The sequence below is a fragment of the Prionailurus bengalensis genome, chromosome B2 (genome assembly GCF_016509475.1).
Source record: "Prionailurus bengalensis isolate Pbe53 chromosome B2, Fcat_Pben_1.1_paternal_pri, whole genome shotgun sequence".
Lineage (NCBI taxonomy): Eukaryota > Metazoa > Chordata > Mammalia > Carnivora > Felidae > Prionailurus > Prionailurus bengalensis.
Window position 1 is genome coordinate 91,661,870 of NC_057349.1, and position 17,161 is coordinate 91,679,030.

The 17,161-nt window shown below is 35.3% G+C and overlaps 1 protein-coding gene and 1 pseudogene across 6 annotated transcripts in view; one reads left to right on the top strand and one right to left on the bottom strand.

Moving 5' to 3' along the window:
- Positions 1–17,161, top strand: part of GRIK2 (glutamate ionotropic receptor kainate type subunit 2) — a 662,286-nt gene that overhangs the window by 436,821 nt on the left and 208,304 nt on the right. For all 6 annotated transcript variants that reach the window (XM_043592016.1, XM_043592013.1, XM_043592015.1 and 3 more), the window contains one exon: positions 12,747–12,953. In XM_043592016.1, coding sequence (XP_043447951.1) covers positions 12,747–12,953 — 207 coding nt within the window. The remainder of the gene's footprint in view (positions 1–12,746; positions 12,954–17,161) is intronic.
- LOC122489802 lies at positions 6,844–7,696 on the bottom strand (annotated as a pseudogene).

The window sequence follows — 17,161 nt, forward strand, 5'->3', positions numbered from 1 at the left end:
ATCATTAGGTTAGACCATAATAATTTTGAAGTCCTTGTTGATAAATATGATGAAATTTACTTATATATGCAAATCCAAGGACTGTATGATTGGATGAACCCACCAATGAACAGTATAGGAACAGACCATTTCTACAATTGGTTAATACTTGGTATCTGAATTAAATACCTAATTGAGAAAGGGGTTTTTTTGTAGGTTGCAAGGACAAATGGAAGTCAGAAAATCTAGGATTGATTCTTGAGTCTGCCACTAAGTAGATGATTATACCATGGACAGGTTACCATAACTTTATAATAAGGGTAATAATAACATGCAACTTGAAGTTTGTATTAAAGATAACAATTTGAAAAAAAATATATAACATAGTTCCTGGCACAAAATTACCAGTAAATGATAATATTAAATGGATACAAAACAAACTAAAATTAGAGTAATGAATAGTGCTCACATTTATTATTTTCCCCTAAGGCTTTCAAACATCTTCCTCTTACGAAAACTATCATTGCTTTTCTTCAGGCCACGCACCAGTAAGATTCTTCTCAATGACTTTACTCACTTCATTTCTCTTGCCAGAGCAACTCTTATTTCTCCCCATTTATCTAATTTGTACTTACTCTACAATCCATTTTTCTGGTGGCCTTTTCTCTGGGATGATTTATCTAACCATTTTGGGACATCTTTACTTTCCTTTTGCTGGCACCTAATGGTCCTTTTATCTATACAATTTATTCCTTAGGCACTTACATGAAAGCATATATTATTAATTTGCATTTCTCTGTGCAAATTCTCTATTTTCAACTAAATTAAAAAGGTGCATAGGAGAAGCAACTGTTCTAAAGTAGGTATTTTCTTTTAAATGATAGGTACTCAATAAACATTTGTTGATTTTATTCATTACAAAGGGCAGCAGCTGAATGTTAAGCTCACCATCCATTACATAAAACATATGCTGCTAACTACTACTGACCATTGATGGATAATTCTCATTGCACAAGGATTTTCTTGTATGACTGTTTCACATGCATATTCAGTGGTCTCGAAGAGGTTGCCATTATCTGTTCAACCCTGGGGAAGGGTGAGGGTACAAAACCAGTTAGTATTCTAATCCATTTTTTAATCATCTTATTTCCACTCTTTTTGGAGAAATGTAAATAGAGCTAGAGGGTAGCTAATATTGGATCCTTTCTAAGACAAAGAGCCTTCAAACTCAAATTGTTGCACTGAATTATAAGAAACAGAATCCTAATGATTGAAAACTCCACTTTGCAATCATGTGATAAATCATGTCCTCCTCCTTTTGGTTTGCTTCATCACTCTCCCAAACGTGTTCAAATTTATCCAGTAGCTAAATACTGAGAAAATACCTAACGGGAGAATGTTGGGGAAAAATTTCTAACCTCATTTCCTACATCAAAATTGACTTTTAGCTAGATGCTTAAAAATAATCTCAGAAAAGAGAATATCATTCTAAGCAGGATATGAATTCAAATACTGATGATCCACAATGATTACATCTAGATATTTTTCTCAGAATTTTGCAGGAATAAAGATTTTCCTAACTTAAGTCCTCATGATATTATCTCCCCCTATCTTTTTGTTTGTTTGTTTGTTTCACACTTTCTAGTCACTTAGATCATACAGTGATTCAGAGAATGACTATCATTCTTTCAGCATCCATATGAATCATTTTCTCTCTCCAAAATATTTTCATTTACTCTACTCTTTGTTTAAGTCAATAGTTCATTCCTGATTGCATATAGGACTGGCTACATAATTTCCACCCCCAGTGTAAAATGAAAGGAGGATCTCTTGTTAGAAAGGTAGTAAGAATTTCAAAAGGACAGCAGCAGTCTACTAATCCTAGCAAAGTTTCTTTCACAGTGTTGGGCCCTGTCTTCTCCATTGTATATTCTTTACTCCTTTGTCATAAGTTAATTTCCCATATATGCATGAGCTTATTTCTAAATTCGATTCTGTTCCATTGATCTGTGTGTTTGGTTTTATGCCAATACCATACTGTTTTGTTACTCTAACTTTGTAGTAGAGTTTTAAATCAGAGGATATGATACCCCTGTCCTTGTTCTTCTTTTTCAAGATTATGCAACTATTTGGGGTAATTTGCGGTTCCATACAAATTTTAGAAGTATTTGTTCTAGTTCTGTGAAAAATCTTGTGGGAATTTTGATGGAGACTGTATTGGATCTGTGGATTGCTTTGGGGAATATAAACATTTTAACAATATGAATTCTTCCAGTCCATGGAGATAGACTATCTTTCCATTTATTTGTGTGTTCTTCACCTTCTTTCATAAATGTTTTTAGTTTTCACTGTTCATTTAGGTAAGCAGTTTACAATTATACCCTTTTCTTCCTTTCCTGCTTACACAGAGCCTGAAGTCCAGCCAAAGGTAAATGCTTAAGGTCTTCCCAGGTTTTTCCTGAGCATACATCCTGCCATAGGCATGTGCATGGGCTTCTAGAATTCCTTGATTATGAAGGAGCATTGTATAGCACTAATTAGTATTTCTTTCCTCAGGGAAGTATTTCTTTCTTCTGTTCAGGCATTTTGATCTGCTTCTTGTCTCTGCTGTTATCTTTCACAGGAAGAAATGGCTAATATATTTGCCACTACATGTTCATGAAAACACCACCTATTAAGCAGCTTCAGCCCTCAGGAAGCTCCTGTGTAGGTGAAACAAAGGCAAACCCTTGAGCCAATCCTTCAGGTCAAAACACAGAATTCCCTTCTTTGAACGTGGGCCCATCCCATTCCGTCTGGTACCCACAACTTGCACCAGGAATGCAGGCTGCCATCTTCAGTGCTGCTACAGAACTGGTAGTGGAGGACAATAGTTAACAGGGTACATTGATATGCCACAGAGCTCTCCTACCAAAATTCTGCAGTTTTTATCTTTACAAAGCATCCCCCCTGGTTGTAAGTTTTTTATTAGATTCCAGAGTTCCTAAAATGTGCATCCCTAAAAACTGACAGTTTTGCCAGCTTATTCATTGCTCCTATGGCTGCTTTTGCTCTACAATGGCAGTTGGGTGGTTGCAACCTTACTATCCACAAAGACAAAAATATTCACTACCTGATTTTTAAGTGAAAATGTGCTGACCTCTATACTAGAAATCTTTATATAGAATTAACATAACAATGTTTAATGAATGCATAGATGGATGGGTTGGTAGATAAAATATTAGGTGAAAAACAAAAATATTTTACATTTATTTATTTATTTATTTTCAACGTTTATTTATTTTTGGGACAGAGAGAGACATAGCATGAATGGGGGAGGGGCAGTGAGAGAGGGAGACACAGAATCGGAAACAGGCTCCAGGCTCTGAGCCATCAGCCCAGAGCCTGACGCGGGGCTTGAACTCCCGGACCGCGAGATTGTGACCTGGCTGAAGTCGGACGCTTAACCGACTGCGCCACCCAGGCGCCCCAAAAATATTTTACATTTATATTTTATCATGAAGTTATCAAATGTAGATATAGGTAGCTGCATGTATTTTGTTAAACTTAGAATTGTACTGTAGAAGAGAATGGTAATTCACGGACCATCTTTATAGTTGCTGTTTTTACTTATAGGTCACTATTCCATACAGACATGATGGTGGCTACTTAAAATCAAAACATGCTAATTGGAAATATATATTAGTATTAGAAAGCATTATTATATCATAAGTTGTTGTTGGTGTTGTTTCCAGGTCACATTGCACATTATGTATTCTTAATCTACCCAGAAGTATCTCCTATGAGGGCAGTAGTATAGACCATATTCAGATAGTTACAGTGAGTTGATAACTTGTTTGTTGGGGAAATACCCATCTTCTTAGTATTACTGTCCATGATAATGTCCTTTCATCCTTAATCCTCCTTTTAAAGGAATAATTTTCCACTTTGCATTCTTTTGAGCATTCCAGGGCAAGATGTTGAGGTCTGCTTTTTAATCCCTTATGTTAATGTGTAAGTTGTATAGTTTTACAGAGCTGACTCACCTTCCCCAGGAGCCAATGGCAGCAGAATCATTGCCCCTACCCTTCATGATGCCCATTCATTAGCCTTCCACTTCCAATCAACTTCACAGCCTCCATCTTGATCTCCACACTCTTTAAAAACCAAGTTGCTCTATTGTAGTATTATTACTTAATGCTTTTAGTCTGAGGGCAGTGATAGGATACACAGAGTATGTATATAAGACTAAGAAAATTGAGGGAGATAAATGATTCTCAGGAACACATAAACTGCTCAGATTTAAGTTTAATCTCTATAATTTTACTTTAATCTGATGTTATTATTGTAACCATTTTGCCCTTTTCATTTGACCCATAGGAATGCTATTTTTTTTTTAATTTTTTTTTCAACATTTTTATTTATTTTTGGGACAGAGAGAGACAGAGCATGAACGGGGGAGGGGCAGAGAGAGAGGGAGACACCGAATCGGAAACAGGCTCCAGGCTCTGAGCCATCAGCCCAGAGCCTGACGCGGGGCTCGAACTCCCGGACCGTGAGATCGTGACCTGGCTGAAGTCGGACGCTTAAACGACTGCGCCACCCAGGCGCCCCAGGAATGCTATTTTTTAAAAAGGGTATTGGTTGGGGCACCCGGGTGGCTTAGTTAGTTAAGTGTCTGACTTCAGCTTAGGTCATGATCTTATGGTTTGTGAGTTTGAGCCCCATGTTGGGCTCTGTGCTGGCAGAGTGGAGCCTGCTTAGGCTTCAATCTCTATCTCAAAATAAAATAAATTAAAAAATAGAAAAATAAAAAAGGTGTGTGTGTGTGTGTGTGTGTGTGTAACAGAGAGAGAGAGAGAGAGAGAGAGCGGGGGAGGGAGGGAGGGAGAGAACCCTATATTCATTAAGGAAAAATTAAGACACATGAAAAATATCTCTTAAATGCTTATACTGTTTTTAATTGAGAATATTGTTACCCATAGCAACTGGAGTTTCAGCTGGTTGCCATTTAAAAGTTGTTTTGTTATGAGGGTAAATTCAGAACAAGATTGAGGCTGAGTATCCATTTCTGTTTTCCCAAATAAATTATTTAAGGGCCACAGTGTCATAGGTCCTGCTCTAAAATAAAACATAATCATGTATTTCAAAGGTATACTGTATGTTGATATTTCCTCTCTGGTAATTAGTGAAGCAAAGTAGCCTTGTGAATGATACAGAATATTATAAAATAGACAAGAATCTCAAATTCACTACTAGACTGGGAGTTCCAGAAGGGCAGAAACTTTTCTGTATTGTTTTGTTCTTCACTGTTGTATATCTGATGCCTAAAATGGTACACAATAGTCAATATGTATTTGAATAAATAAATAAATTAGTTTAGCCTTATCATTGAAATGGCAAGGGATAGTTTATACATCTATAAAATTAAATTGCATTTTTATGTACCTATCTTTTGAATATCATGAGTATGGCAATGATAGTTCAGGGGTTAGCATATGAAAAAATAATTTAGGTCTAGATAAGGTCTGAAGGATATGTGAGTTATAACTTAAGAATTTAAAAGTTTTATTATATTTAAATAAAACATTTTGGTCCCCTCAACCTTAAAACATATTTTACTTTTTTAGAACTTCATTTTGGTTATATTCTTTGCCAACTCCCAGTCTAATGCAGATAAAAATACATGAGTTATTGGGTTCCTTAAAACTGGGTTTGATAGTGGAAATGCTGACAAATCTTTATTACAGATGCCAGTGAAATGAAGTGCTTTTACCTCTAGCAAATGCTGATGTGGAGATTTAAGACTATATGAGAAATCAGTAAAGTTGCCCAGGAGAGTTTTATCATATTATTCATTGAACTCAGTATGTGGTACAGTAATTGCTTCTGGTACCATTTTTCTTTTCCTACATGAGGTTATTATTTATCCTTGTGCTGTATGAAACAGAGAAAGAGAGTGTAAAGGAGAGTCATAACTGGATGTAAACTATCTTGTGACACAATGTAGCTGGAGATAGGAATCACAACTGGAAAATGGTGTCTTACTTATCAGAATTAAATGTAGGAAGAATGATATTTGACATTGTGGAGACCCATAAATATTAAAAAGATGCACTCAGACCACATTTTTTTCTAGTGATATGAAAACCTGTTTAAAATATATATCTAAATAGACTTTAATCTCACAGGGATCAACAAATTTATTCCCCCTGACAGAAGTTTTCTTATTAGCTTATAGGTGGTGGAAATCAAGTTAATAGGTAGGATAGTTACTAGGAAAAGCTGAATTAATGAGAATTAAGTAGCATAACAATCTTTAAAATTTTTTGCTTTGCTTTTGTATTTTGTGCACATATATCCATCATGTGCCTCAAATATATTTCATTAAGCACTAACTTAATTTTTTTCTAATGTGCAAGTGAGTTTGTGTGAAAGACATACCATAAATATTTTGGAACAAAGATTTTAAATAGAGACAATGATGCCTTAATAATGCAAATGCAGTTTTTAGACACGCATATTACTACCTTAATCTGTTAGGCTTAAAATTGCTATTTTCACAAATTCTTGAAGAACTTTTATGTTAAAAATGTATTCTTTCTGGGGCCCCTGCGTGGCTCAGTCACGGAAGCCTCTGACTCTTGGTTTCAGCTCAGGTAATGATCTTACCGTTCATGAGCTGGAGCCCTCCATCAGACTGTGTGCTGACAGTGCGGAGTCTGCTTGGGATTCTTTTTCCTTCTCTCCCTCTCTCTGCCCCAGCTGCACTCTCTTTCTCTCAACAAAAATAAAGAAACTTAAAAAAATAATTAAAAAATGTGTTCTTACTTGGAAAGGAGGTCATTCGTGATGAATGAATTTTTTGGATTATGTATTTACTACTTTTTTTTCACAAATAAGATTTTTTATTTGTCACCATTAAATGTCTGAATTGTAAAAGATTCTTGGACTGGTGGCTCATATCCATCAGCTCGTTCAACTTTAGCACCGGTCTCATCCCCAGTAGCTTTTCCAGAACTACTACCTTCACCATGAAGCCCCATGAGCTTTCTCAATTCAAACTTGGGCTTCTTCAGCATTTTTACTTTTCTAATGAAGACATCATTAGGTATCATTAGACATCATTAGACATCATTAGATAAATAGACTGACAAGCCTTCTCTATGTCTTTTCCGATGCTGTCTGGAATCAATTTACTGACAATTTCTTTCAAGTCATTTGTCTGCACCTCTTGGGTCATGATTTTCATCATCTCTTTCCGAATTTGGTGGATCTGTTGGTGCTGAGCATAAGAGGTCTTCCGAATCTGATTGTTGCGTTTTTTAGTAAAACTGACACAAAAGAGAGGAAGCAAATGCCCATCGGTAGTCTTGACATCAACGTGAGCTTCAATCATGGTCTGCCATTTTTTGACCATGGAGCACATTTTGTCCTGGGTAAGATCCATGCCATGGAAATTAGGCAGTTTTTGCCCTGAACATCTTCAGTAATTAGCTTGAATTTCCTAAATGCAATTTCATTATTCTGCAGATCAGCAACACATGACCCTTAAGGCCATCAGATGCGATTTTGGTTCCTTGAGTTCTCATGACTAGTGTTTTCCAGTATTTCTTATATTAGACATTGCTGGTGCTTTTACATCATACCAATCTTTCTTTGAAAATGGATCAACCACTTTCTTCTTGGCTCCCTTTTTGCCGCCATTCGTAAGGAGCTTGTTCTTGCCTACCGCCATAGTGCTGCTCAGGGAGCGAGAAGGGCTATATTTACTACTTTTCTGAAATGTTGTTTTGATTGCATTGTTCAATTAGTAAATGTATTACCATTTTGCATGCATTACATTAACCTAGCGGCTAATCTCAGTGATTGAAAAAATAATAAAGTCATGCAATATATATTAAGTTATCTAATGAGCTATGTGCAAATTATGTATTCAAATTGAGTTTGGAAATTATCATTAGAAGTCATTTAATATAGAAAGTATACTGTGGAGGCAAATATTCCAATAATCTGACTCTCTAGTTTGTATGCTGGCTATTGATCTTGGCAAAAGCACTCTTGTCGTCAGTTTCTTCATTTGTAAAATAGAAATAATAATATTATGGACTTATGGTTATAATGAGAAATAAATAAGTGTATCCAAGGGTAGTACCCAGAACAGTGTCTGGTACAAAGTATAGGTGTTGGAAAATATTAGATAGTTCTATTATTTAGTGTATGGATCTTAACAAATCATCAATATTTTGAGAGTTTTAAATTAAAAAAAACATTTATTTATAAATCAAAAACTGAATGAAATCAAAATATTAATTCAATAGAATTAATGTATTGTACCCACATGCTTCTTTTGATTCCCATTCTACCAGTCCCAAATTCTCAGGCTGTCCCATCTTCTGCAGAGAAATATGGTATGTTCTTGTCAAATCTCTAACCTTCTGCCCATGGGTTAGGAAACTGAGGATTTGTTACCACCATACCTGAAACTCATAGGAGAATTTCCCTGTCTTATAATTTTTTCTTTCAAGTTCAAGTTCCTTTGGCTTTGACAGTTGACCAGAGCAATCCATTTACATTCTGTCCAGTATGGAAGTCATTTTACTTGTTTTCTGCTATGTACCCGATGATCCAAATTTAAGTAATTATCATGTCATATAAGTTGCTTAACTCTAGTTCAGAAGATAAATGTGTATATATGTGTATGTGTGTATATATAATATAATATAATATATATATACATATATAATATATTCCAAGGTAAAAGGGGCATTTAAATTGTCATCCATGGAAATGTTTAATCTAACTTAGAAGACTAGCATGCCACTAAGAGTAGAGAGGAGGGGCGCCTGGGTAACTCAGTCGGTTGAGCGTCCAACTTCAGCTCAGGTCATGATCTCACGGTTCATGAGTTTGAGCCCCGCATTGGGCTCTGTGCTGACAGCTCAGAGCCTGGAGCCTGCTTCGGATTCTGTGTCCCACCCCCTCTCCTCTGTCCCACTCCTGCTTGTGCTCTGTCTCTCTCTGTCTTTCAAAAATGAATAAACAAAAAAAAAAATTAAAAAAAAGAAGAGTAGAGAGGAAAAATGGGTATAATAGTCACAGGGGTGGAAGAAGACTGTATTTGTCACATTTGTAGTATTCTCTGTGCCCCTGGAGAATAAATTTTATATGTGATCACATAATACTAAAAATTAGGATCCTTACTGTCCTTTACCTCATGGTAAGCCTAAATATCTAGCTTTGATTTTAGTTACAAATCAATTTCTGTTTCCTATGTGTTTGATCTAATTCCATTTCAAACTCCAGCACATGTAGATTTTCTACAAATGCTCTTATGGTGTAGAAAGCAACATAAAATAATGGGGAAAGTATGTATTTTGGAATTTAGAAAACCTGAGTTCTTAGCTGAGTCCCTTCTTAGCTTTTATCTCTTAGCTATGTGACCTCTCTGAAAAATGAAAATTAATAAAATAAGCTAGTAAAACAGTCCCAATACAATAGTTCTACTAGTAATTAAAATACCCTAACTAGTAAAATAGTTTACATATTAAAATAGTTCTAATAAAACTCCATTGAAGTATATGAAAAGATGTTCAATATCATATGTCCTTAGGGAATTTTGAATTAAAGCAGCAGTGAAAAACCAATACATACCTATTAGAATGGCCAAAAGCCAAAGCACTGGATATTGAAGAAATGGGCAAAATATATGAAAAGACATTTCTAGAAAGAAGATATCCAGATGACTAACAGACACATGAAAAAATGCTCAACATCACTCATTGTCAGGAAAATACAAATCAAAGCCACAATGAGATACCACCTCACACCTGTCAGAATGGCTAAAATGAACAACTCAGGCAACGATAGATGTTGGCGAGGATGAAAAGAAAGAGGAACCCTTTTGAACTATTGGTGGGAATGCAAACTGGTGCAGCCACTCTGGTAAACAGTTTGGAGTTTCCTTAAAAAATTAAAAATAGAACTACCCAATGGCCCAGCAATTGCACTTAGTAGGTATTTATCCAAAGATACAGGAGTGCTGATTCGAACTGGCACATGCACCCCAATGTTTACAACAGCACTGTTGACAATAGCCAAAGTATGGATGGAGCCCAAATGTCCATCAACTGATAAATATAATGGAATACCACTCGGCAATAAAAAAGAATGAAATCTTGCCATTTGCAACAACCTGGGTGGAACTAGAGTATATCATGCTAAGCTAAATAGGTCAGAAAAAGATAAATATCATATGATTTCACTCATGTGGAATTTAAGAAACAAAACAGATGAACATAGGGGAAGGGAAGCAAAAAAAGATAAAAACAGAGAAGAAGACAAACCTTAAGATTCTCTGAAATACACAGAACAAACTGAGGGTTGCTGGCAGGGTGTTGGGTGGGGGAATGGGCTAAAAGGGCAAGGGGCATTAAGGAGGACCTTGTTGGGATGAGCACTGGGTGTTATATGTAAATGATGAATCACTGAAATCTATTCCTGAAATCATTATTACACTATATGTTAACTAACTTGGATTTACATTAAAAATAAATAAATAAATAAATGCTGTATTTTATGCTTAGTAGCTTGTTTTTATAATTTTAATGGTGTCTTTCACAGAGCAAAAAAAATGTAATTGTTATAAAGTCCAATTTTCACTTTTTTTCTTCTATGATTGTGCATTTTGTGTCAGGTCTAAAGATTTTCTCTTATGCTTTTTAAAATAATTGTTTTTAATGTTTATTTATTTTTGAGAGAGATAGAGCACGAGAGGGGAAGGGCCAGAGAGAGAAGGAGACACAGAATCTGAAGCAGGCTCCAGGCTCTAGGCTCCAGGCTCCGAGCTGTCAGCACAGAGCCAGATGTGGGGCTCAAACTCATAGACTGCAAGATCATGACCTGAGCCAAGTTGGATGCTTAACTGACTGAGCCTCCCAGGCGCCACTCTCCTATGCTTTTATTTTCTAAAAGTTTAATGGCTTTTATATTTAAATATACAAAATTATATATAGTGTGTATATATATATAGAGAGAGAGAGAGAGAGGGGGGGGGGAGGGAGAGAGAGAGCTGAAGGAGAAGCAGTGTTATCAAGATGTGGGTCCAATAAAGCAAAAAGTTGAAGGGAATTCCAAAAATTAGTTACAGATGTGGAACAATGTGCTGATCTCTAAGCAAGAGTTCTTTAGCACAGAGTTCAGTGTGTAGGAGTGTCAGAAGAACAGCACACTGGTCAGGTTGGAGTGTGTATGAAATAGTACAGGGATAAGCCAGGTCAACAGTGATGGGAAGAAAAATGGAATTAGTCTTGTTTCTGAGATGAGTGTGGACAAGAGGACACATTGCTATCATATCTAAAATGCCCTTAGGTGTGATGACCCTCATGGGATGAGTATTGTTTTCCCAGGGTTGGGAGGAGGGTGGTCATCTTTCTAGATGGACTGGCATGGCAGCCTTTTAAGTTTTTCCACTTTGCAGTGTCTTTTTCTGACAGCACCTTCCAGAGGCTTTACCCATAGTCAAATAGAAATAAGTAGTACCGCCAACTGCACTCTGGATACCAGATATCTGGATACAGATACCATGTTCCACCTGCCCCCATGAAAGTATGCTAATGCACGGATTCTCTTAGTACTTAATTAAACATGTGAATTTTTAACAGGGCCTGTTATTCAGAGCCTTACAGGATTTGGCTCCTCATTCTTTCTACATTTCTGACCTTGTTCAACTAATTCCCTCACTTACTGGATGTGATTCCTGTCACACTGATGGCTGTAGTCCTCTTTCTGGAACACTCCAGTGTCATATTGGCCTTAAGGCTTTTACTTGCTGTATCCTTGTCCTGAAGTTCTCTTCTGTCAGATTTTCAAATGACTAGATTCTTTTTCATCTTTTAGTTTATACTTCATCTCTCATCTCCTCATCAAAGACTTCCAGACATATTTCTCAATTTTGTCTTGTTTACTCTTATCTTGCCAAGTACCTTGAGGTTGTTCTGTATCCTATTCCCCTATTTTATGTTTTTATGCCATTTATCAGTATCAGAAATTATGTGTTCTACTTTTTTAGGCATTTATTATTTATTTCCTCATATATATCATGAACTTTATGACTCAGAAATTTTTATATAGAGGAGGGCTGGCTCATAGTAGACGCTTCATAAAATATTGTTGGATGAATGTATAAACACTTGATAAATGTTTCTTTTTCTATATTCCAAAGTAAGCTACTATTTCTTTTTCTATAAATAAATATAGTGGTTATGATTTTCATGGTTGTTTGGACAAAATGTGGTAATATATAAAAGTCCATACTACAGTTTTTAACACATAGTAGGCAATTAGGCAGTGGATTTTTTTTTCATTTTTCCATCAATATATCCCACTGAAATAGCACAGTAGATATTGATTAAATGATATAATTCAGACTGGGGTATTGTAATCATGTGAAATGATATCTTACGTATTACATATTTTATGGCATATATCACATTATATACTATCCTTTATATATGACATAAGATATATGATATGGGATATGTGACATATTTTTATTAGATAGTAATGATGAAATTATTATAGTTAAATATTCTCCTTTGAAGCACAAATATTCCAAAAGTAATCTGCCTTCTTAGGTTTTCAAACTATGTTAATTACAATTAGGAAAAAAAATAAAATTGTCTGTATTTCTAAATTAATGTGAGATATTCTATCTTCTAAGGAAAGCTTTAATTCTTATAGTTTCATGATTAACTATTATTTCCTACCTTCATGTTTACTGTTTCCAGGAAGAACCCTATGTCTTGTTTAAGAAGTCTGACAAACCTCTCTATGGGAATGATCGATTTGAGGGCTATTGTATTGACCTCCTCAGAGAGTTATCTACAATCCTTGGCTTTACGTATGAAATTAGACTTGTGGAGGATGGGAAATATGGAGCCCAAGATGATGCCAATGGACAGTGGAATGGAATGGTCCGTGAACTGATTGATCACGTAAGCCTTTTTTCTCATTTTTATCATTACCTTTTGTAGATTGCTAAAATATTTACTTTTTAAAAGTTTTTTGATGGTCAAGGGTTAATAATGGCAAAGAGCAGTAATATATTTCAAGTATGTATTTCCTTAAATAATTATCTTCAAAGTATGTCTTATTTTTGACCTTAAATGTAAACAATCTAAGAGGGATGTATGGTTCTATTAGAGAGAGTCATCTGTTTTAAATTCACTAGTATTTAGTGATTTAATATCTTGAAATATTTAGTCCTAATTTGAAAATTATAATGTGGTTTCCCAACAATTTATTTCTTTTTCACTTTTATAATACTGACTTCATAATCAATAGAAGGAATGATGATGCGAACTCTAAATTTTATGATAAAAATTTTCTGGATTAGCGTAGGTTACTTCTTATCTTTAGAGATGAGAGAAATCTATATGCAAAAAGAATAGAATAAAGATACTGTGTAAAATAAAGTATTTTAAGTGTATTAATCTGGCGATAGACATTTTATTTATTTATTTAGTTAGTTAGTTGAATAAAGCCAGACATTCCTTCTTTGGTCAAGAAAGCATTATTTCATAATTTCTTAGTTGGCAGTGTCGATTAATTCATCTCTTTGAAATAAACTCTTATTTTTTAAAAATAATAATAATATTACATTTGGCTTTGTTTTTTATAACATTAGTTTATTTTGACATTTTCCATAATATTAAGGCATGTAATTATTGCCAGATATCTACAAAGTAACAAAATATATTTTGCTTTTAAAAATCCATGAAAACTGTACCCTAAATTAAAGTCCTTACTAATGGAAGTAGCAAAAATAGGCAGTTTTCACAAAATTTTGAAGATATTTCATTGCTATTAATTATAAAGTTTATTATCAAGAGTAAAGGAATAAGGGAGATCTGTCTCTATCCCTATCTATCTATCTATCTATCTATCTATCTATCTATCAATCATCTATCTATCAGGGGATGTTAGGGTTTGGTTAGAAGCAGAATAACAAAACAAATAAACAATTATCATTAAACTTATTTTTCTTTAATCTTCAACATATTATTTTAATTATTTGAAATTTACTCAATAAGGCCCTGAGGTTCTAGGCTTAATCAGTTATTTCTAAAAAATTCTGCATAAATGGTCCATTTATATTTTACTTTGTAAAATCTATTAAAGATGATGAAAATGTATATGATTTGGAATCAGATATGAAACCTTAAACTTTATGTTCACTTATATTACTATAGCAGCAACCATCAGAAATCTAATTCAAGCTGGTTTAAGCAAAAATGTTAACTTGTTTGTTTGCATCTTTGTAAAGTCCAGAGGTAGTGTGGCTGGATTTAGAATATCAAGATTTAGTTTCCCTGATATTTTGCCTCAATGTAGTCTTTGTTTCTCTGTATTTGTTTTACTCTTAGACACGTGCCTCTCAACAGATGGCAAGAACAATTGCCACCAACAGTTCTAGATCAACCATCCAGGTAGAAGTAAAACACCTGGACCCTATAATTTAATCAAGGGACCCCAAATTTGGTTTCATTGGCCAGACCAAGGTCATAAACTAGATTCTGAACCAATTATCCCATTCAGAGGAATTGCTATTCTTGGGGTGCCTAGGTAGCTCAGTTGTTTATGCATCGACTCTTGGTTTTGGCACAGGTCATGATCTCATGGTTTGTGAGTTCGAGCCACACATCAGGCTCCATGCTGACATTGTGGTGCCTGCTTGGGATTCTCTCTCTCCCTCTCTCTCTGTCCTTCCCCTGCTCTCTCTCTCTCTCTCTCTCTCTCTCTCTCTCTCAAAAATAAATAAACTTAAAAATATTTTTTTTAAAAAAGGAAAGAAGTGCTATTCTCATTGGATAGCTTGGAGGCAATATATTCACACAAGAAATTAGGAGGTGGGGTGAATCCCTTTTAAAACCACATAGATTTAGATTTGAGGAACTGTGAATTTTTAAAGGAAAATCAGGGTGTTTATCCAGGAAGAAAGTAGAATGGATCCTGCACATACCAATACAAATGTATATCCAGCATCAAACCTTCGCATACGTAGCCTATTTTTTTTCAAAGAAATTAAAAGTAGAAAATGAAGGTTAGGAAATAATGATTTAGATCTATGGCATAAAAGAGGATGGCACTCAAAATGAAGGAATAGTAAGGGGGATTCTATCAGTTGATATTTGTTTCTCAAGAAAATTATTTGTACTATTGGATTGAGACCACTGACGAGGGCTTCAAGTTACTGAATCATTTTATTCTTCTTAGTGCCATATCTTTCACTTCACCTTTTATTTTTCCTTTAGTAGAGTACTATTCTGTCCTAGTATCTACTTTCTTGGTGCCTTCCTCATGTTTCATATTGCCAACCAAGCCTTGGTTATTAATATTTAGCATGAGTCATATTAAACTAGAATGATGATTATAGTCAATATATTTTTCTTTGTACAACCTCACCCTGGTTTGCATATTTATGAATATGCTAATTTCAACACAAAGTAGTAACTCTTCCTGATAATCAGATAAATATCCTAAACTGCTTGCTCTCCTTGCTTTCTTTGGATAAGCTTATCTTTTCTCATAGCTTGATTACCATGCTCAAACTGAAATTTCACCATTCTGCATCTTTAGGCGTGAGCCTTAGATGCATATATCAACCTACCTCTGTTATATTTTTTGCTTAAATATTTCATAAGCATCTCAAAGATAGAATATTCCAGACTGAATTTATTGTTTATATTTCTTAAACCTTTTCTTTCTGAAGAATTTCTTATATCAGTACATGGAGCAATGATTCAATAGGTTCCCTAAGCCAAAATTTAGTAGTCATTTTTGGATTATTTCTCACTCCATCATGTTTTATTGAGTGTGGTCCTTAAATAATTTTTTTAATGATTATTTTTGAGAGAGACAGAGACAGAGCGTGAATGGGGGAGGGACAGAGAGAGAGGGAGACACAGAATCTGAAGCAGGCTCCAGGCTCTGACCTTGTCAGCACAGAGAAGGACACGGGGCTCAAACTCACAAACCATGAGGTCATGACCTGAGCGAAAGTCAGATACTTAACTGACTGAGCCACCTAGGGCCCCTGTCCTTAAATAATTTTGAAACCTGCTCACTTATCTCCATCTCCACTGTTACCTGGAATAATATCCCAATATGAGGATCTTTCCTTTCTAATACATTATCTGTATATATATCCATTATCTATCTATCTATCATCTGTCATCTATCTATCTATCTATCTATCTATCTATCTATCATCTATATCATTCAGCTAGGATGTTGTTTCAGAAGAAGAAATCTGATCACGCTTTTCTCGTGCATAAAATCTATCAGTAGTTTCCATTGTCCTAACAATACAGCACCGACTATATAATATATTTATAATACTTCCACATTTGGTTGTTGTCTATCTGTTATGGAAATCTTCTTTTTACCCTCCAGATGTACTCTCAGATCCTCTCCACCATGCTTTCTGTATTGGGAGGTTGTCTTACATGGAGTAAATCAACAGGGCTCCCAGTAAGAGATCCAAGGGAAGGAGGAGAGTGAGGTCAGAATATTTATTTCCCTCCTTGCTCCCTGAGATGTTGGCTTGAGCTGGCTGTGTGCCTACAAGGAATGCCAGTTTCTTATTATGAGGCCTGATCTATACAAATCTATCTCCTGTTCTCAGTTCCAATTTACACCCTACATAGGTTTGTTTCTCCAGATCTCAGGATGGTTACAGCTTACGTGCTATTAGCCTTGGGTTCCTGCACCATCCCTTAAAACTTCCCAACACCGGGGGTCCTTGAAATATGTTCCATACACCTGCAGATCAATTTCACTTGCAAACTTGTTAGAAATGCAAATTTTCAGGCCCTAACCTAGAACTACTAGATCTATAACTCTGGGGTGGAGCCCAGCAATCTTTCTTTCAGCAAGCCCTAATGGTGATTCTGATGTTCGCTGAAATTTGAGAATCAATATTCTACCCTCCACCCGGACTTGTGTAATTAATTTTTCTATTTGTAAACAAATCCTATTCAGTTATTATTTGAGTGTGCCATCTGTTTTCTGTTGAGAAGCTAACTGGTACACCTCTCTATATTTCATCTATTTTGTCCTCTCCAACCAAACCCAGGTGGACTTTTTTCAGCCTTGTTCTCTTTTAAAGCTTTTAGGCTAGTTCTCTGACTGTACCACTCTC